Source organism: Nannobrachium achirus, assembly GCF_963921795.1.
Source record: "Nannobrachium achirus genome assembly, chromosome: 22".
Lineage (NCBI taxonomy): Eukaryota > Metazoa > Chordata > Actinopteri > Myctophiformes > Myctophidae > Nannobrachium > Nannobrachium achirus.
The window spans coordinates 23,690,164-23,711,687 of NC_137829.1; the positions used below are offsets into that span (position 1 = coordinate 23,690,164).

General features: G+C 40.4%; 2 protein-coding genes across 2 annotated transcripts in view; both read left to right on the plus strand.

Annotated features, from left to right (window-relative positions):
- Positions 1-14,938, plus strand: part of fap (fibroblast activation protein, alpha) — a gene marked incomplete at its 5' end in the record, with an annotated part of 22,965 nt that extends 8,027 nt beyond the window's left edge. The window contains 16 exons of the mRNA XM_080752772.1: positions 56-185; positions 323-361; positions 446-544; positions 653-723; positions 816-869; positions 1,233-1,357; positions 1,543-1,593; positions 10,801-10,899; positions 11,007-11,076; positions 11,176-11,370; positions 11,562-11,616; positions 12,220-12,319; positions 12,478-12,536; positions 12,624-12,696; positions 13,308-13,381; positions 14,113-14,938. Of these exons, the coding sequence (XP_080608898.1) occupies positions 56-185; positions 323-361; positions 446-544; positions 653-723; positions 816-869; positions 1,233-1,357; positions 1,543-1,593; positions 10,801-10,899; positions 11,007-11,076; positions 11,176-11,370; positions 11,562-11,616; positions 12,220-12,319; positions 12,478-12,536; positions 12,624-12,696; positions 13,308-13,381; positions 14,113-14,214 (1,396 nt within the window). The 3' untranslated portion in view covers positions 14,215-14,938. The remainder of the gene's footprint in view (positions 1-55; positions 186-322; positions 362-445; positions 545-652; positions 724-815; positions 870-1,232; positions 1,358-1,542; positions 1,594-10,800; positions 10,900-11,006; positions 11,077-11,175; positions 11,371-11,561; positions 11,617-12,219; positions 12,320-12,477; positions 12,537-12,623; positions 12,697-13,307; positions 13,382-14,112) is intronic.
- A 2,536-nt stretch (positions 14,939-17,474) lies between these two features.
- gcgb (glucagon b) lies at positions 17,475-19,126 on the plus strand (the record flags this gene model as incomplete). The annotated part of the gene is made up of 3 exons (XM_080752694.1): positions 17,475-17,575; positions 18,229-18,384; positions 19,006-19,126. The coding sequence occupies exons 1-3, from the start codon at positions 17,481-17,483 to the stop codon at positions 19,124-19,126; spliced, it is 372 nt and encodes a 123-aa protein (XP_080608820.1). The 5' UTR covers positions 17,475-17,480.
- Between the last annotated feature and the right edge of the window lie 2,398 nt (positions 19,127-21,524).

The following is a 21,524-nucleotide window of genomic DNA, read 5'->3' on the forward strand; positions in this document are numbered from 1 at the left end:
TCACTGATACGTGCAAAACCTGTCGTTTGTTGTTTTGTTGTTTTTTTCTCCTCAGTGATCATTTTCTGTGCTCAGTGACCTGGGTGACAGACCAGCGCCTCGCTGTGCAGTGGCTCACAAGGAAACAGAATTATGTGCTTGTACAGATTTATGACTTTGATGGTAACAGCTGGACAGAGAAGCAGGTAGTTGTCACCTCTGATGTTCCTCAAATAATATCAACTGAGAAGAAAGTGTTAAGAAACCAAAATATTGTCAATACTGTAGGTAAGGACTGGACTATAGAATGGAGTGTCAACACAAATGAATTAATTTGTTACAGAAATTTGAGCAAACAAGCAAGACGGGCTGGGTCGGCTATGTAAGTTCTACTACAATGACGCATGGACATTATTAAAATACAAGATTGTTCCTCTGTTATCAGTAAAATGTTTGTTGTTTTTAGTACGTTCCACTGCCCCTCTTCTTTGCGGAGGATAAACTCAGCTTCTACAAGGTTATGAGCGATGCGTATGGCTTCAAACACATTCATTATGTTAAGGATGTGAGTATTTACAAGCAGCCTCAAACAAGAAATACTGGAACTTGTATCTTCATTTCAGGTATTTGTATACTTTACATTATATTACACAAAGTATCTATTTTTTTAAAGGGTACGGCAATGCCCATCACCTCAGGCAAATGGGAAGTCGTCTACATATCCAAATTAACAGAAGATGCCATGTAAGTACAGATGCAGTGATTGTATTGAATCCTATTTGTTACATGCCACTCTCAGAATAATATCTTCTAAAGACATATTGACCTCTTCACAGATATTATGTAAGCAATGAGGACCAAGGAATACCAGGAAAGAGACACCTTTACAAGTAAGGAAACCATACCTGTGTGATGTCTAAGTATGTATGAATAATGTTTTTCTCTAGTGTTGAGAAATGGTAAATGGTGCATTTATATAGTGCCTTTATCCAAGACGCTTTACAATGACCTTACATTCACACACCGATGGCGGTGGAAACTGTGCAAGGCACCAACCTGCTCATTGGGATTTGGGAGCAATTAGGGGTTCAGCGTCTTACTAAAGGACACTTTGACACTAACTCTGGAAGAGCCCGGGATTGAACTGGGAACCTTCCGGTTGCCAAGCGGCAGCTCTACCTCCTGAGCCACTGCCGCCACTGCCCCCTCACTGCCCACTGACAAGACACGCTGTTTGTTTGTTTGTTTATCAGGGTTATGATTGGAAACATCCCTTCGACCCCCCAGTGTCTTACCTGTGACCTGTATAAGGACAGGTGTGAGTTGTACTCAGCATACTTCAGCTATGAGGCCTCCTACTACCGAATGGACTGCTATGGTAAGTAGTCCAAGATCTCCTCATAAACACTAACTCATCCATGGCCAGTGTACAAGGAGAGCTGTGGTGGTGTGCGTGATAGCTCCCCTGTCCAAGCTAAGCTCTTTGCTCACTGCTGAGTGCACATAGAGACATTAATCTGTGATCAACTGTTTTCTTGGATTCTCGGTTTCTGTTCTCAATAGGACCTGGAACGCCCCTCTTTACCCTCCGTGACAACAGAGGATCAGGTGCAGGTACAAAAACAAAACCTTAGTTTCATATTTAACATCATCTGTTTCTCAACCTTTTTTGGGCCAATCAAATGTAAATGTAAGCTTTATTTTTTATTGTGCGTTGCTTATATGATTTTTAGAAAACATCTATTCGGTTTATGATTTTCAAATATTAGATTAAAGAGGTGGTGTCGGTGCCATAGTTTTGTACTTTTTCTGGTTTTCATGTGTCTAGGAGGTTGACAGTATTTAATTAGACCCCCTAATGTGGTTGTTATGAGCAATTATGTATTCCCTTTGCATTTTGGGTTTCTTCCTCGAGGCTGCCACCTTGTGGGTCAAAAGTGCCAATCCAAATAATCATCCCCTACCCTTTTACCATTCACCCAACACTGTGGGTGTGGCTAAATTCAGCTGGGTTACCACCCACCATGACAACCAAGCATACTTAATGAACTGGTGGGTGTGGCCACATAAAAACCTAATTTTAACTCTTTCTGTACACTTTTTTGGAAAAAATCTTCCTCATAGTATAATCATAATACCCGATAATCATGTTTTGGGGGGGGGGATCATGGCACTTCATCTTTAAAACTGGACCGTTAGTATGTGATTATTATGTAATTATTAGCCTACTTCCCAGGGAGGGAGAAAAGGTCTGTTACAAGTATGGATGTTAGGCCCCGTCACATCAGGCCCGTCTCACAGCTCTGAATGGCAGGGCTGTCATGGCCCTGTCGCAGGCCCTGTGATGTTACCCATGGTACCGTTTTACCATGGTAAAATCTGTCAGGCCTTATCACAGCCCTGTGACATGATACTGACAGGATAATGACCATGATACTGATTACTGACATGATACTAACAGGAAACTGACCATGATGCTGACAAGAAACTGACCATGATACTGACAGGATACTGACCGTAATACTGACATGACACTGACACAACACTGACACAAGACTGACATCTCAGTGCAGCCCTTTAAATACATATTGCTTCCAGCTCCCCCCGAACTTCCTGTACCACCCCCATTCAGAAACCCTAATCTACTCTAGTCTTTTTTCTCTTTTTTTTAATTGATACTTTATGCTATAACAGAAATATATATTTTCCTGTACACCAACTATAAACTGTGAATAGCTCTCTCTTGCCTTTAATCACTGAAGAAAGCTCTGCAAGGAGAGATTGCTATTGCTCACAACTATCTGCTTAAGTGCACAAGAATGTAATGGATATGTGTATTTAGACTGCACAAAGGGGATCAGATGAAAGTCAGTTCTCATGCTGCGTTTCCACATAGCAGACCAGCACCTCACCGCACCACACCACACCTTATGGCCTCACACAGCCTTGCACGGCCCAGCACCCAAAATATCTCGTTTCCATAGCACAACGGTACCTCCTCTCAAATCCACAGGTACTGTATGCTTTGTAATGTAAGTGATCATTGCTTTTTGCCTAACAATGTAATGTAGACATGTGGCCAATTGTCCTGTGTACAAATTAGGGGTGTAACGATACATTTTAATAGCGATTCGATACATATCACGATACATTGTTGACGATACGATACATGGACGATATTGGTTCATTCATGGCGTTACGATACGATTCGATTCAATGATTTAAAATCGATATAGTAACTATTTAGCAAAGAAATTAAATATGTGTGAAAGGTGCGGATAGTGCAGGTTTTTAAGGGAAACATGTATTATTATGGATATAAATAAGTAAACACAGTGATTTTCTGCCAAATACATGGACATTGTATATTGACAAACCTGCACCTTGACATGAACCCAGAGATTACACACATTTATTGATAGATATGGAAAGGAAAAGTAATTAAACACCTCCTTTTAATTATTTCTTCTTAAAAATGCTAAATACAATGCACAAGTAGGTAGTATCGATACAATCGGATGCAAATGGATGTTAACTTGTTAATAAAACCGTTTATTAACAACACATGGGACAAACAAAGGGCAAACACACTAACAAATTACAGAAAAACAAGTGCAAATCTCAGCTAATCCAGTGCAAAATATGTACCAGTATACAAACAAACTAAAATTACAGCAAACTATATAGTACTTGTTCTGAAGACCTGGGGGGGGGGCAAATACAGTCCTCACTTTAGTCTACTGAAACATCAAGACCACAGCCAATCAGCTGCAAGCAGCATTACACATCACCGGTTTGGGCCTGTTTGGCCTGCCTCAGACCACTCTGGATTGGGGCCAAAATGATCACCCTTTTCGTCCCTGTTCGGCCCCACTGAGCCCACTTTGGCCCAGATCCTTGTATTTGTAAACGACGGCACAAGCAGGCGGTGCAGGGACTGGTATGTGTGGAAACGCAGCATTAGGTTCTTAAAGTTATACCATGTAACTTTTTTTTATAAAACAAATCTTAAAATGGTCCTAGCTGTTAAATCGCTAAAGTTTTAGAACCCCCACTCCGTTATTTTCAGCTTCTAAAGCCTTCTCTTTATATGTTTTCTATGATCCCTGCCCGGGACCGGTTTTCGCGGAAAAATTGCGTCATCACACTACCGGCCAATCACAGCGAGGGTTATACACTGCCGGCCAATCACAGCGCAGAACATACACTGCCGGGCTCTCTGGTGGGTTTAGGAAACACGCCTTCAGGAAGTACACTGCAGTGTTTACACTGGAGGAGTCTAGCATGTAACTCCCCAACCGCTGCTCGTAGAAGGACACGGGAGACCTTATTGAAAGCGTCTCGGCGAGGCGAGGCGGACGCGGTGGTCTGACGGCCCGGTCCGCGAGCGAAAAACGGACGAAAAAAGCAAACACGACCGCGGTTTGCTATACTGCTACAGACCACCAGTTGAGCAACTTACACAGTATAGCTTTAAAGGGATATTTCACTTTCAAACAAACTTTTGGTCATCGTCTAATCAGGCTATTATGAACACCCTGGACAGATTTTTATTTGCATCATTAAATATTTGGATATTTGATGTAAATAAAAAAATGTTAAAAATAAATTAAAGTTATAGAAAAAAACATGGCCTGCTCACGTATTAGGAGGGTAGTATGAGTCACTAGAAAAAATAATGGGTGTTTTTTGATAATGGCTGTTTTTTAATGAATCTTTCATGGTTAAGATGGTTAAAATGGAGTTTGAAGTTACAATGGGTGTGTATGTGGAGGCGTCCTGCAGGAGGAGGGCCTGATAACATTCACATCAAATATCTAAATATTGAATTACGGTAATCAAATTAAAATCTGTTCAGGGTGTTCATAAAAGCCTGATTATCTATCTATAAATGCGACAAATCTCTGTCTGTCTGCGTGTCTGTCTGTTCGTAATCCGCGTATCTCGAGAACCGTTCGTCCCACCGGCTTCAGATTCGGCACGCGCGTTCCCCGCCGCCGCGCGGAGTGCAGTGCCGGGCCTCGACCCGACCCGACTCACGGTTTTCCGAAACCGGCGCAAAACGTTCGGAATCTCCTTATGCGGAGCTGATTGTTGACATCAGGCTGTTCCGGAGGAAATCAGTGCAAGCGCTGACTCATTGTGACATCACATCTGAGATCACGTACGCCACATGAGTCAACAAAAAATGCCATGGTTACGTATTCTGATGTTCCTATATGGGCATAAAAGGACACAGGCAAACATATGGTCAAAACGGCTCTTATGACAACAGGTATAATGGGGTTTGCATTAAAGGGTGGGGCATTCATTCCCTATTTCAAATTCGGCACGCGCGTTCCCCGCCGCAGCAGGTAGTGCAGTGCCTGGCCTCGATCCGATACGATACGCGATTTTCTGGAACCAGCACGAAAGGTTCGGATTCTGATAAAAACAGAAAAAAAAGAAGCGCTGCAGGGATCAGTTGGCTCTGAACGACAGGTGCTCTTTGGTGATACAGGTAGGAATATATGAACAAAAGTTATTTCAAGGAAGTACTGCTAGATTCCAATGGTGCAGAAAGCAGACTTACAGAGAAAGGAACTCCAAGGCACTCCATCAATGGTGAAAAAATATATAATTTATTTTCTGAGCAAGGCAACAAGTTGACCAACGCGTTTCGACCTTCTAGGTCTTCGTCAGGGTCTAACAATAGGCTAATCAGCCACACTTAAGTAGCCAATCTGCATTATGACGTCATAAGATAAAGGGAACACACACAAGTCACACATATTGGATGTCCAAGCAGATCAAATAAACCAAATAGGAAAAAGAACAGCTACACCGAGTGACCAATACCAAATAAAAACAATTCAAGATAAATGTAAATAAATGTAACATATTGGGAGAAACAAAAAACATATTTTGCACAGTGCAAAAAGTATTTAAAGCATTGGGCCCAATGGTTTTAAAGTAAATAATAAACAAAAAACAAAAAACAAATACCAGACACAGGATATCAGAGAAACGGCAAAAAGTCAACTTCATCATTTAAGCCTGGGTAGACTGTGGCTCTTAAGGTGACAATCCAAAAGGTTTCCCTTTGAAGCAACCTTTTGAGTCTATCACCTCCTCTGCCGTCACTGGGGATAACCTCTAAGGCTACAGCTTTTAGAGAGGAAGGACTTCCATGTCCTTTTTCATGATAATGTACTGCCATTGGGTAATTTAGGTTATTGGTACGAATCGCTGTTTTGTGTTCGCCCAATCGGTCTTTGAATCTACGTTTTGTTCTCCCCACATAGAAGCACCCACAGGGACATTCGAGGCGATAGACAATGAAAGAGGTGTTGCAATTTGCAAAATGATTGATTCTATAGACATGATTAGTATACACATCTGAGAATGTATTTGTTTTAGGGATATTTTCACAATGGGTATAGTGACCACAGGGGAAGTTGCCAATAGGTTTTTGAAGCCAGGAGGTTTTGGGTGCAAATGGCTGTGCATTAATTTGTTCTGTAGAGTGGGGGCCCTCCTGTTGACAAAAGTGGGTAATACAGGGAAAATCTTTTTCATTTCAGGGTCACTGTGGAGTATACTCCAGTTACGCTTAATACTACTGCGGATCTGAGCAGACTGTTTACTAAATGTGGATACAAAATGAACATTGCTTTTATATGGGCGTTTCTGTTTGCTGCACAAAAGACTTTTTCTGTCCATGGCTTTTACTTTGAGGAGTGACATGTCCAGTTCTCTGGGTTTGTAACCCCGCTCAGTGAATCGATTTGTCATTTCGACCGCCTTTGTGGTGAAGTCGCTTTCTTGATCGCAGATGCGTCTGAGACGCTGGAATTGTCCGAAGGGGATGTTTTTGATGAGGTGGAAACTGTCGGCATGCAATATAGTATTGCGGTCCGTATCCTTTCGGAAGATGGTAGTGTGTAGCTCCCCCGAGGATGTCTTGGTGATTTTCAAATCCAGGAAGTGTATCTCGCTCCGACTGTATTCCAAAGAGAGTTCAATACTGTCACATGTTTTGTTAAGGTAGTCATGGAATTCAACCAGATCTTCTAGATCACCCTTATAAAAGAAAATTAAATCATCAATGTACCGTCCATAGTAGATGATATTGTCCCGATGAGGGTTAGAGGGGCCATGGATATATCTATCCTCCCAGTGTCCCAGGAAGAGACAGGCATAATTTGGGGCAAAGCTGGCGCCCATCGCTGTGCCCCGTCTCTACCTGAATAGTTTGTCCTGGAAAATAAAGACATTATTGTTTAGGGCCCATTCTATTAAAGTCATGATGAATTGGTTAGGTGGATCTTCATCTGTCCTCACTTGGAGATAGTGTTCCACAGCTTTGAGGCCATCCTCGTGTTTAATGTTGCTGTATAATGATGTGACATCCATCGTTACCATAAATGCATCTCCAATGTTTTTAATCTCCTCTATTTTGTTTAAAACATGTGTTGTATCCTGTATATATGAAGGGAGAGAGAATACATAGGGTTTTATGAGGTGATCAATATACTGAGAGGCAGGTTCTGAAATGGAGTCAATTCCACTGATAATGGGTCGACCTGGAGGGTTGTTCAAATTTTTATGTATTTTGGGTAACATGTAAAATGTTGGGATCTTTGGATCGTTCGGATTCTGATGTCTGACATCAGGGTTTTCCGGAACCGGCACTGTGTCTGCATAGATCTCCATTTATGGGCATAAAATGGATGCAGACAGACAGATACTGATATCTCCATATATGAGCATAAATGGACACAGGCAAGCAGATGGTCAAAGATCTCCTTATATGGGCATAAAATGGACGCAAAAAGACAGATACAGATATCTCCATATACAGTATGGGCATAAATGGACACAGGTAAACAGATGGTCAAAACGGGTCCTATGACAACAGGTATAATGGGGTTTGCATTAAAGGGGGAACCAGCACTGTGTCTGCAACACAGTCGGAGGCACAGACAGATACAGAGATCTCCATAATGGGCATAAAGGGACACAGACAAACAGATACAGAGATCTCCATATATGGGCATGAAATGGATGCAGACAGACAGATACAGATATCTCCATATATGAGCATAAATGGACACAGGCAAACAGATGGTCAATACAGGTCCTACAGAGATCTCCATATATGGGCATAAAATGGACGCAGACAGACAGATAACTCCATATATGGGCATAAATGGACACAGGCAAACAGATGGTCAAACGGGTCCTACAGTGATCTCCATATATGGACATAAAATGGACGTAGACAGACAGATATCCCCATATATGGGCATAAATGGACACACGCAAACAGATGGTCAAAACAGATCCTATGACAACAGGTATAATGGGGTTTGCATTAAAGGGCGGGGCATTCATCCCCTATTTACATTGTTCCCGAGTTGGCCAGGGCGCCGACTAGACGCTTCTAGTTGTGGGCTCGCCTGGAAGGCGAGCACACGTATGATATCTTCATTATTTATAGTCAGTCAGTATCTCCTCAAAACTTTGGCGCGATTCATCTCCTAAACGCTTACACCTTTCAACACCATTCAATTTTTTATGTGTTCAGCTTACTGAGGACACGTGTGCTTGTACTTTTGGTTTTGAAATGTTTTGTAGTATAAATATAAAAAAATAAAAATGTTTAACTTTAAGCACCCAATGCATTTCCAATGGGTTTAGCAGAGTGAGACAGAGGAAAGGGACCCATGTTTATATTAAGTCGCTGTGGCTGCAATATTCACACTTCAGATATGCTATTTATATCAATGCGTTCACACAGGTCTGCTGTCTGATTTGATCCAAATGTCTAAGCTGTGTGATATATAAAACTATAGTTATAGTTAAAACTATAAATAAATGTCCCTCTGCACTCTACTGATTGACACAGCTGTGATTAAAGGCTTGGCTGTCATTGGCTGTTCTGTGGTGATTTAGCCTTACATAAGTCGACCCTGCAGTGACAATGCGAAAGTCTCGGCAGAGACGTCTTAAAGGGGAAGACCACCCATTTTCAATATTGAACTATGTCATTAATATACCTTAGAGGAGTTGTGTGGAAATAAAAAGAAAGTTCCCCATCTTCTGTGTTGCCTAGAACTGGAGGATTGATTTTGGGGTTTGTATTGCAAATTACAACTTGATGACATCACACATTGTACTTTACAATACAAACCCCAAAATCAATCCTCCAGTTCTAGGCAACACAGAAGAGGGACACACACACACACACACACACACACACACACACACACACACACACACACACACACACACACACACACACACACACACACACACACACACACACACAGTCCCCGACTAAGGATTTGTATAGTCGACTATGATTTTAGTGTAATAGCGCAATAAGTGTAATAGTGTAATAGTGTAATAAGTGTAATAGTGTAATAGTGTAATAGTGCAATAGTGTAATAAGTGTAATAAGTGTAATAGTGTAATAAGTGTAATAGTGTAATAGTGTAATAAGTGTAATAGTGTAATAAGTGTAATAGTGTAATAGTGTAATAGTGTAATAGGGCAATAAGTGTAATAGTGTAATAGTGTAATAAGTGTAATAGTGTAATAGTGTAATAATTGTAATAGTGTAATAGGGCAATAAGTGTAAAAGGGCAATAAGTGTAATAGTGTAATAGCACAATAAGTGTAATAGTGCAATAAGTGTAATAGTGTAATAGTGTAATAAGTGTAATAGTGTAATAGCGCAATAAGTGTAATAGTGTATTAAGTGTAATAGTGTAATAGCACAATAAGTGTAATAGTGTAATAAGTGTAATAGTGTAATAGTGTAATAAGTGTAATAGTGTAATAGCACAATACGTGTAATAGTGTAATAGTGTAATAAGTGTAATAGTGTAATAGCACAATAAGTGTAATAGTGTAATAAGTGTAATAGTGCAATAGTGTAATAGTGTAATACGTGTAATAGTGTAATAAGTGTAATAGTGTAATAGTGTAATAGTATAATAAGTGTAATAGTGTAATAAGTGTAATAGTGTAATAGTGTAATAGTGTAATAGGGCAATAAGTGTAATAGTGTAATAGTGTAATAAGTGTAATAGTGTAATAATTGTAATAGTGTAATAGTGTAATAGTGTAATAGTGTAATAGGGCAATAAGTGTAAAAGGGCAATAAGTGTAATAGTGTAACCGCTGCCCCTTGTGACGTGGGTAGAGCTGCGAGGGCCCGGTCATCGCTGCTTGCAGCTTTAATTTTATTTTATTTTGATTTAATTGTCCATACCGTTAAAGGACCAGGTCACCTCTGGGACAACCAGATCTTATTTTATTGTTGTGTGGGACACGATCAACACAATCCTGAGTAATTTCTTGTGTTCAATCTTTGTTTTTAGATATTTTAGTATTTCAGCATGCTACAACTGGTCATATGATGCTTTGTAGCATGATATTGCATCATCTCATGCATCATATGATGCAAAATGCATCATATGACCAGTTGTAGCATACTGAAATACTAAAATATCTAAAAACACAGATTGAACACAAAAAATAACTCAACATTGTGTTGATCGTGTCCCACACAACAATAAAATAAGATCTGGTTGTCCCAAAGGTGACCTGGTCCTTTAAGTTCATGTAATAACACTGCTTGTCTACATTGTATTTGCATTACCATTTTACGTCAGTAAAATGAAAGAGAGCATTGCCTGGGAACTTGACACTTTTACTATTATTGTTTTGGGTTGGAAGCGAGCCCACACTGTTTCGAAGGAACAGTCTTTCTAGTATGATAAAATAACCAAAAGTTTATTCTTTTAAAGTGAAATATCCCTTTCATTTCAGAGCTCACAGTTCTCCAAGACAACAAAGAGCTGGAAAGTGTTCTAAGTCAGTTCCATATGCCGACTATGCAACGTGGCACCTTGAGGATTGCAGGTTTCGGTGAGACAAAGCATTTTTAATATTTGAATCAAATCAAGATGCATTTTAAGTTTCTTGAAATATCCAACTGGTTGTTGTTCAACAATTCCTAACCTGCATCCCAACAGACCTTTGGTATCAGATGATGTTGCCGCCGAATTTCAAGAAAACTAAAAAGTACCCCCTCCTGATCGATGTGTAAGTAAACAAGGCACCTTTTATTGAGAGACACCACATTACATTCAATTCAACAGGCTTATAGCCATGCATTCTGGATAACACACTGCTTCCATGCAGGTATGCTGGTCCTTGTAGTCAGAAGGTGGACTATCGGTATAGGCTGAACTGGGGTTCCTACCTCTCCAGTACAGAAGGCATCATTGTGGCCAGTTTTGACGGTAGAGGGAGCGGTTACCAAGGTGACAAGATCATGCACTCCATCTACCAGCGCCTTGGCACGTACGAAGTGGAGGATCAAATAACAGCTGTGAGGTAATGGGCATTTGAACATCCATGTCAAACACCTGTTTGTCATAAGACATTAGAGAGGACACAAGCACAGTTGTTGTCTCAACTGTTTAATACAGTTATTTCTAATGAATTTAAAAAGAATGTTATGTATATATGTTATGTTTTCATTGTGAATCATCGTGAATTATTTTCCTGTGTTGTTTTGCCACTAGGAAATTCATCGATATGGGTTTTATAGACCCAGACAGAATAGCTATTTGGGGCTGGGTAAGTTGAATATTGACTCTGTCGGCAGGAACCTTTTATGTCCTAAACCATTACTTTTCAGGAAATAGAAATAAATAAATCATTGTTATATATTTAAACAACAAAATATTTATAGAACCAAGAGACATAGCGCAAGCACATTATTTGTCCATCTGCAGGACAATAAAATTGGAGAAACAAACGATCTTTCAAGGTCTTAAGAAGATTTGTAATGACCAAAATGTTGTTTGTCCAATAAACATTTAGAACGAGGAGGAGCTGTTTTCCACTATGCAGACTCAAATTATTATCTCATTAAATATGTATAAAATCCACAGACCAAAATGTTTTGATATGTTGGTGTCCCTATTTTGGCCATGTCATGTTATAAAACCTTTTCAAAAATGTTAAATAGTTAATAGTAGATGTACCAGCTAACATGTCCACAGCTTATAGATCGGACACTGTCAAACAATAAAGTATGAAATAGGGTATGCATTTATTAAAGAACACAAAGAGAATATGTAGGTAAAACGTTTCTGCCTCACAGTGACGATAATCTGTTGTCAACTTGTTTAACAAGGTTGATTAAAGCATTCATTGATTGAATCTTTTGATTTCCAGTCATATGGTGGCTATGTTGCGTCCATGGCCTTGGGGGCAGGAACTGGACTTTTTAAGTGTGGGATAGCAGTAGCTCCAGTATCCAAGTGGGAGTATTACGGTAGGTGGGAAGTCATGCCATACAGTACAGCAACAACATCTGAATGTAGGGATTTAAATCTAATCTCCAAAAACATTATTTTCAACTGTTGAGCTAGTTTTAGCTTGTTGTCCCGTTGTCATTGTGATAAAATTACAAAACTGTATTTTCTTTTGCAGATGCAGTGTATACTGAACGATACATGAGTACGCCCGCAGAGAATTCCGACGCTTACAAGGTAGAGAACAACAAGAAACACTGTACTTGATCACAAATACATAATGGTAAAATGTCATAAAGTTCTTTGTAATTTTTCATTCAACAGAACTCCACGGTGACAAGCAGAGCAAAAAATTTCAAGTCAGTGGATTATCTGTTGGTTCATGGAACAGCTGACGGTATGTTGAAATATTGCATGTACTGTCAGGCGTGTCGCAACAAATTCTGGGCCCCGGGTACAAGGATTCACTCGCATTTTGTGCTTTAACTATTGGAAAAAAGCAGATATACAAGCTCACAGCGAGCTTGTAGATCTGCTATTTTTGAAAAATCGTGAAAATCTGTGCAAGTCTTTGAATATTTCAAATCCTTCTTTCTGTGTAAGTGGTGCTCAAACCTTTTCATGTGAAGAACCCCCAAAATGATATGTATTTGGTCACGGACCCCCATCTCAAAGTAGTTCCAAGGACCCCCCAGAAGCAAATTTTAGTTAAAAATGTTCGTTTCAAAATTCCCATATTCAAAGATTTGCACACATTTTCATGACTTTTCAAAAATAAGCTTGAAGCGCAGCACTTGGTGCCGCGCTGTGAGCTTGTACTGTATATCTGCTATTTTTCAATAGCTTAAGTCCCACCCCCCCCCCCCTTGTGACGCCCCTGTGTACTGTACTATAGTCCTCCACCCTTCACAGGATGAATCACTTCTGACTGAGTTCCTGGAAACATTTGACAAATGGATGAGCTTGTATGTTCTAACCACATCATCTAAAACACTTTCTTTCCTGTAGACAATGTGCATTTCCAGCAAGCAGCGCAAATCTCCAAAGCTCTGGTTGAGCAGCAAGTGGACTTTGAGGCAATGGTAAATATTGGCTCAGGGAGATGCACTAACATTGGCCTTGAAGGTGTTGATTGGAAAAACAGTGAAATGGACAGAACACACTCTTCCAACAGTGAATCTACTGTGCATAATATTATACAGTGCACTGTATACTTCGGGTGTAGTCATTGAGAGATAAGATAAGATGACATTGACATTTTAACCACTTTAACAACGGCATCTCTATTTTGGGGCATGTCATTAATACAGTTTGAAGATTTTTCGAATGTTTCAAACTATTTTTAAACTTTTTTAAAAACCTTTGACATTTCAAAACAAATTTGGTTAACACATTTAGACCTGGAAAGCATCTGTATCACTTTGGATTTTAACCAACCATTATTTTATACTTTAGCTATTAAATAATAGCAGATATACAAGCTAATAGCGCTATGTGCTTGTACATCTGCTATTTTTGAAAGATTATGAACATTTGTGCAAATCTTTGAGTATATATATTAAAGCGACCATTTGTGACTTCTCGGGTCCCTGGAACAAAATATTTTTAGAAGGGGGTCCACAGTCAAACACATATAATTCTAGCGGTCCTTGACATTAAAAAGTTTGAGCAAGTAAAACTATGAACTATTAATGGGTTAATATCAGTGAGGGGAAACATGGTATGAATGTAGAGAGGTACGATAGGTAGGTACTGTACGGTACTATTGTATGTGTGCATCTGTAATCTAATGCTAATGTTTGGCTCATTGCAGTGGTACGCTGACAAGGACCATGGCCTTGGAGGATCAGCCTTGAAGCACGTCTACACCCACATGAGTCACTTCCTGCAGAAATGCCTCGTCAATCCCAAGTAGATGTGAAGACAGCGATAGCATTTATACTGTGTACTGTCCCTTTTACTTGCTTCGTTCTTTTTGAGCGGTGGTCACACCGTCTCCTATACGTGGCCGTGTGTGTGGGTATGTGTGTGTGTGTGTGTGTGCGTGTCTGTCTGTCTGTCTGTATGTAGCCTGCAATACCTTTTCTAACCACACATGTTAAGGGAGGGGCGCTGTTGTTCAGGGCAGGGGCAGGCACACTCACACTCACATTCTCACACACACATTCTCACACACACACACACACACACACACACACACACACACACACACACACACACACACACACACACACACACACACACACACACACACACACACACACATACACATACGCAGCCTCCACCGCTCAGTTCACACAAGTGTGATTTTTTATATTCTTTTTGAGTGCAGGGGTCCATTAGGCTTCAGTCTGTACATTTTTTGTAGAGGTTATGTATATTCAAATTGATTGTACTGTAAGTGAACATTTGTAGGATGTGGAGCGTTCGATCAAATATGTGATATTTTAAAGAATATGTATATATACAGTATATATATATATATTCGGCACCATTGCATGCAAGTGAACATGGCCTGTGTGAAATAGTTTGAGCATACAGTTTGTGAAATTATATGGCACTGAATTAGTTGTTATAGCCTAGGATATTATCTGTGGTCAAATTAAACTACAGTATAATGAAATGTATGTATAATTGAAACGTTTAAAGACAAAGAAGTGTCTGTAAACGCGAAAAGGTGTTGTGTTTTACAAGTCAAATAAATTTCCATTTTTATGCAAATGAAAATGTCGCTTATTTACTGCATAAACATACAGCGCAAATGCATACTATAGAGCAGGGGTCTTCGGGGGTCCTCAGAGTTACTATAGGGGGTCCTCCAAATCATAGAAACCTTTTTCTCCTTATTAACCACTTGAACCCTAGTGTCCTTATTTTGAGAACTTTTGACAAAAATAGCAGATCTACAAGCTCACAACGCCTCGCGCTGCGAGGCGTTGTGAGCTTGTAGATCGGCTATTTTTGGAGGTTTGGTGTAGAGGGGAAAAAGAGGAGCAGACTTGATATACCGGTATCTGAAAACACAAATTGACATGAATCCAAAATATACTGATGTCAAACAATGAAACTATATGGAATCTATGAACAGGTTGTGGGGGTCTCTGCTTCATCTCTCTCTCAACTAAGGGTTCCTTGGCCTGAAAACGTTGAAGACCCCTGCTAACTAGAGTAACCATATGAACACTACCGTCCCTATTCTGGGCGTGTCAAACTACGTAAAATTGCAGATCTACAAGTACGAAATGTCCTGCATTGAGACTGGCGGGTGGCGGGGGCAGCCACAGCTGAGTGGTTAGTGAGCCAGAACCCCTGGTTGTCCCAAGTACGATTGGCCAGCCCAGCAATGTCGATGTGTGTCCCTGAGCAAGACTCTTAACCCCTAATTGCTCCCCGAGCACTGTAGAATCCAATGGCTGCTCACTGCTCCTAGTTGCTATAGGATGGGTAATTGCAGAGCACGAATTTCACAATATGACCAAAAAAGAAAAAACACCCCAAAGGTGTGGGTGGGGACTATTGTGTTCTTGTAGATCAGCTACGTTTGGATAAGAGATTTGTTGTTGTAGAGGGAAAAAAGTAGGGGACCAAGTATAGCCAATAAAGAACACATACCCTATGGTTTAAGTGGTTAGGAATGATCACATATATTACCTGCAGGTTTATAATTCACATTGTTTTAATCATTTTAAAATGCATTGCACTGTAATTGGTGCATTCTTTTTCAATCTACACTCTAAATGTCATGGCCAAAAATGATCTACAAGCTCACAACATATTCCATCCAGAACAGGGATACTGGGGTTCAAGTGGTTAAACGTCAAGTATAACGTTATTTTTACTCTGTCATAATGGAAACAGATATTCTCTCAAGTTTTCCTCATGCCATGCTGTATTTTAGGGGGAAATATTTACATATATACGTAGCGTAATATGATATAAATGTAAGGTGCTATAATGTAATTCAGGGGTGCTGCGGATGAAAACATTAGCAACAGGGGTGCCCTGAGCCAAAAATGTTTGAGAACCTCTGTCCTAGAGATCTTTTACTTCTCAGTTGCCTTAATGTAATGTCTTTCGATTGCAGGTAAATTGTGAATAGAGGGAACTGGGATTAAAGTGCAAGCTAGTGAATTTTCCACAGCCACTGTGGGAACTCTGAAGACAGCAAGCATCAAGCAAATTACCATTAATACAGTGTATTTGTCAGGGTATAGAGGTCATGTTTGATTTTGTCACTTCAAGCAACAGCTTTTACCTTTCAGATATTTCCACCTTTCTCTTTTTTTTTAACAAAGTCAAATGCATCAAGTGGACTGAGGTGGAAGCAGACTAATGGATTGAGAGTAACAGAGGATATGTTGAGGGGAGGAGGAGGGGGGCTTTGGGGGATGGGGGGGTACCACTTGGGATTCTGCCACCCAGCTCAACTATATAAGCCTCACCAGACCAAGAAGGAACCATGAAACGGCTTCCAGAACGCCCGGGAACGACAAGCGCACCGAGATCTCCGTACGTACCTTGGCATCCCATTCTCCTGCACGCTCAACCAGAAAGGAGCCCCCAGGTGAGAATCTACAAACCCCTTTTGCTCAGCATCATTCAGCGGCATCTGTTCTGGGTACGATTTAACCACTTAAAGGGGAAGACCACCCATTTTCAATATTGAACTATGTCATTAATATAACTTAGAGGAGTTGTGTGGAAATAGAAAAAAAGTCCCCCCCCCCCCCCTTCTGTGTTGCCTAGAACTGGAGGATTGATTTTGGGGTTTGTATTGGAAAGTACAACGGTGTGATGTCATCAAGTTGTACTTTATAATACAAACCCCAAAATCAATCCTCCAGTTCTAGGCAACAAAGAAGGGGGGGGGGAACTTTTTTTCTATTTCCACACAACTCCTCTAAGGTATATTAATGACATAGTTCAAATTGAAAATGGGTGGTCTTCCCCTTTAAATTCTGTTACATCATGGACAGCTTTTCTCAAAATCTCTTCGTCAAACATAGCTGATCTGCAAAGCTCACAACAAGTCGCTCGCTCACAACGTGACGCGTTGTGAGCTTGTAGATCTGCTATTATTACAGAACATGGATGCTGGGGTTCAAGCGGTTAATATGCCTGACTTCAGGATTGTCACCATGTCCTCTCTTCCGTTGTGTTGGTTCTTCAGAAGCCCAGACAATGAAAGGCGCTCACTCTTTGGCCGGACTCCTGCTGCTCATCATCATCCAGAGCAGCTGGCAAGTCCCAGACCAGGACACAGACGAGAACTCCAGGTAAGACCTTCTCCAGTCAGCTCTCTGCCATTCACATACACTGTATAGCAGAGGCGTCAATTGGGTATGGCAAGCTATGGCAGCTGCCATACCTTGACTACAGGGAAAAAAATAAAATGTACTTCTTAAAATAACTTCATCGTGCCTGTTGCTAAGGTATGGCAACATGACTGGTGTCGCGCGTGCAAGACACAAGTCGTGTTGCCATACAGCTTAGCTTTTGCTGAACTGACGCCCCTGCCGTATAGACCGGGCACTCTGGAACTTAAATGCTGAATGCAAAGTTGTGTGCAAGTTTAGTGTTCTTACTTTAAAATGATAATAAGTCACGTAGATGTAAGCATTTAGTGAAAAGATGACTTAAGCTCAGAGTTACTTCATATATGATCTGATTTGTTCATCAGTATGTAATTTAAATAAAATGATAAGTGCTTGTCCATTAGAAATAATTTGTCTGAAGTCTCTATGTGAGAGAATAAAACAGAATGCATTAAAACCTTTATTTGTGTGTGTGTGTGTGTGTGTGTGTGTGTGTGTGTGTGTGTGTGTGTGTGTGTGTGTGTGTGTGTGTGTGTGTGTGTGTGTGCGTGCGTGCGTGCGCGTGCGTGCGTGCGTGCGTGTGTGTGTGTGTGTGTGTGTGTGTGTGTTTGCAGCCTATTGACAGATGACTCTATGTTCAGCGATCCCAGAGAGCCGTCAAACATGAAGAGACATTCAGAGGGAACGTTCTCCAACGACTACAGTAAATACCTGGAGACGAGGCGAGCACAAGACTTTGTACAGTGGCTTAAAAACACAAAAAGAAACGGGTAGGTGTGCATTCATTTCCCTTCTGACGGGACCTCTTTAGCACTCTACAAAGTAAAGCCCTATGTGTTCATTTGGTTCCATTTGTACTCTGAGAGTTAAATTAACTCTGAATATTTTAATGTGTGCATTATGCAGGTCATTAATAGGAGGACCATTGATCAGATAATAACTTTTTCTCTTGTTTGTTTTTTGTGCTACTACAGTATAATAAAGCTCAAAGTGGAGTCCGGGGACCCCCAGGGGTCCTTGAGGAACCAAATGGACCCTTATGGGTCTGTAAATAAGAGAGTGTACAAATTTGGTTCCATTTGTATGCTCTCAAGAGTTAAATTAACATTGATTTCACAATTGGGGTCTCAGAGATAGAAATGCCAATAAATGGGGGTCCGTAACCTAATGCATGTCAAACTGAGGGTCCTTGAAATTAAAATGGTTGAGAATCACTGCTAGAGCCCTAAAAAAAACCACTTATGGCAGTCTCTGGCATTATGTTTTCAAATGGGGGTTCGCGGGCTAATAAGTGTCAATTTGGGAGTCGCTTGACATGAAAAGTTTTGAGAACCACTGGAATAAAGAGTATAGTAGCATTTTAAACGTATCTGTCTGGGCTGCTTTCACAGAGGTCCCACTAGACGCCACGCAGATGGCACCTACACCAGCGACGTGAGCTCCTACCTGCAGGACCAGGCAGCCAAGGAGTTTGTGTCTTGGCTGAAGACCGGCCGGGGACGACGAGAGTAGAATCCAGTCAATCCACAAGATGCAACAAAGAACCAGCCACTCACTGTCTCCTCCTGAAGAATAAAACAAATCGTTTTACACCCAGTCTGTGCCATCCTGTGTTTTGCAATCTGTGCTGACGTCCTTTCCTGTGGTCATTATAAAATTAAATTCCTCTCATAATACCAAGCCCTTTGTTAAGTCCTCAGACTCCTCACTGAAGGAAGTATTGTCGACTGAAATGGAATAGTTTAAATTGCTTAGCACCTATTTACACTGTGTGAATTAAGAATCCAGGACCAAGAATCCGATTTACATCATTACTGGATTATTCATACAAAGTCAGCTTTCATTTCCAATATTAAAAGGTGCCTTTAAAGGTGTTGTGATATATTTTTGTAATCTTGATTTGAGCTCTATATGTTGATAGCAATCATTGCTATAGACTGTTTGTTTAGTAACAATGGTCTCCTTGGCTTTTCATCTCTTTGGTAAAGAGACATTTCCAGGTGGATTGCCAATTTCATCCACTCAGTAGAGATAACCATCGCTCATTTATCAGCTTCAGTTTTATAGTGTTCCAGTTCCAATTTTGTCTGCAATTTTCTTTTTTGTCTCATCAATTCCAATTTCACTTACACTTTCCTGTATCCTGTACCAGGGACGTGCAGAGACTGTTAGAGAAGCATGGGCTGAAATTTCTAAAAGGGCCTTTTGGTGAAAATATGAGGTCGGCTATTTTCAGTGCTTGATACCACACTGAACTAAGCATTATCAAGTCAATACTGGAGATGTGGCGTAATGGCATGAATTGAGGGCAATTCATTCAACATAAGATGCTGCATTCAAGTTCAGGAGAGTTCAGGACAAGGCAATTCTCTTGAATGCTGCCATTTGTATTTCTTTCACCATAGTAAAAACTGCATTCATGGTCTGGAGAGGGCACTTTTTACAGACGGATGTCTATGTGTGCACGTGCCTGTCCTGCACTGTATGAGTTGTCTCTCCTGACAGGATAAAATTGGTATCCTGACTTGATAATGTATTTTCTATTTACTAAAGAGCTGGCGAGACAGGGAGACACCTGTTAATGAACAAACACTATATAGCAATGAATAATTACTACAGCTATTTCATAAAAAAATAAAAAAGAATACAATACCTTCATCTGTTATACACTTGCAGACACAAATGTGTTCCAGGTTTGCGGACTCTTCTGCTTTTCAACAAAGAAAAGAGTGCCTGCAATCTCTGAGAGCAATGTTAAACAAATGTACAATTGTTAAACATATAATTATATGAAAATGCACCAGGATGCACCAGGTATTACCGTATTACCCAGCAAGAATGTGATGCAATTGGAAGTAAATGATGACTAGAGAGTAAATGTTTGTTTGTACATATTATAAATAGACGGCAAATACAGTAGGCCTACAGTAGCTGCATGTATGGTTGGGGTTAGAATAGCATACATTATGCTACAAAACACTATGGTGTGTAGTTAGAATTAAAATAAGAATTAAATACGTAATTCACTGTCTATGTTTTGTTAGACTATCAATTTATAAATGCATACGTTTGTATAATTGAAAATCAAGAAAATCTTGTTATATATAATCTGTCTATAACATAAGTAGGCCTATACGATGTGAAATGTACTATATATATCACAGTAAAATCCTCAGTGTTCATTCATCCAACTTGTAACTCTGAGTGTAAAAATGTAACATTTTACACTCTGAGAGTTAATAACACTGCAAATGTTACTGTGTCCACCATACACGTGTGGTGCTTCCACATGAGTTGTAATAGAATCATTAGCATGTATCCTTGAACATGGATGACTCCAGGCCTGGGGCTGACAGTTCACCACACACAGGGTATTATTGTCCTTTCAAATGAATGAAGCTTAACTGGATATCACCATCTTGGTTGGTTCAACCCATTAGCGTTAGGTCTTAAGAAAGTAATTTTCAGGGATAGTCCGTCTGTCATGATTTGAGCATGACAGACAATCAGCCCAATTAATCACAGGCGTTAACCGCTGCAACAGAGCGTTCCTCAACCACGCACCAAACCCACTGCCACACGATGATGATTTAATAGAATAACTCTGTTTGAGGAGGCCACGTCACTCTCCAGGGACAAATAAACGTTTGGGATTTAAGTCAGGTAACGGCATGGCGTGTCTCACCTGTCAACTGTATTACAGGAAGATTTCCCAATGAAGCAGCGCTGACAGCCAAGCCGAGGAGAACATATAAGCTAACTGAGAGGAGGAAGAAATCGTGTCAATCAACATGGATTTGTTGGGATCACTGATTAGGTCAACTCTGTTCAGGTCTTCCTGGCATAGAGACAAAACAATAATTCACATGAGCCAGCTACTTGACATGCCTTGGGATGCGTTACCTCTCCG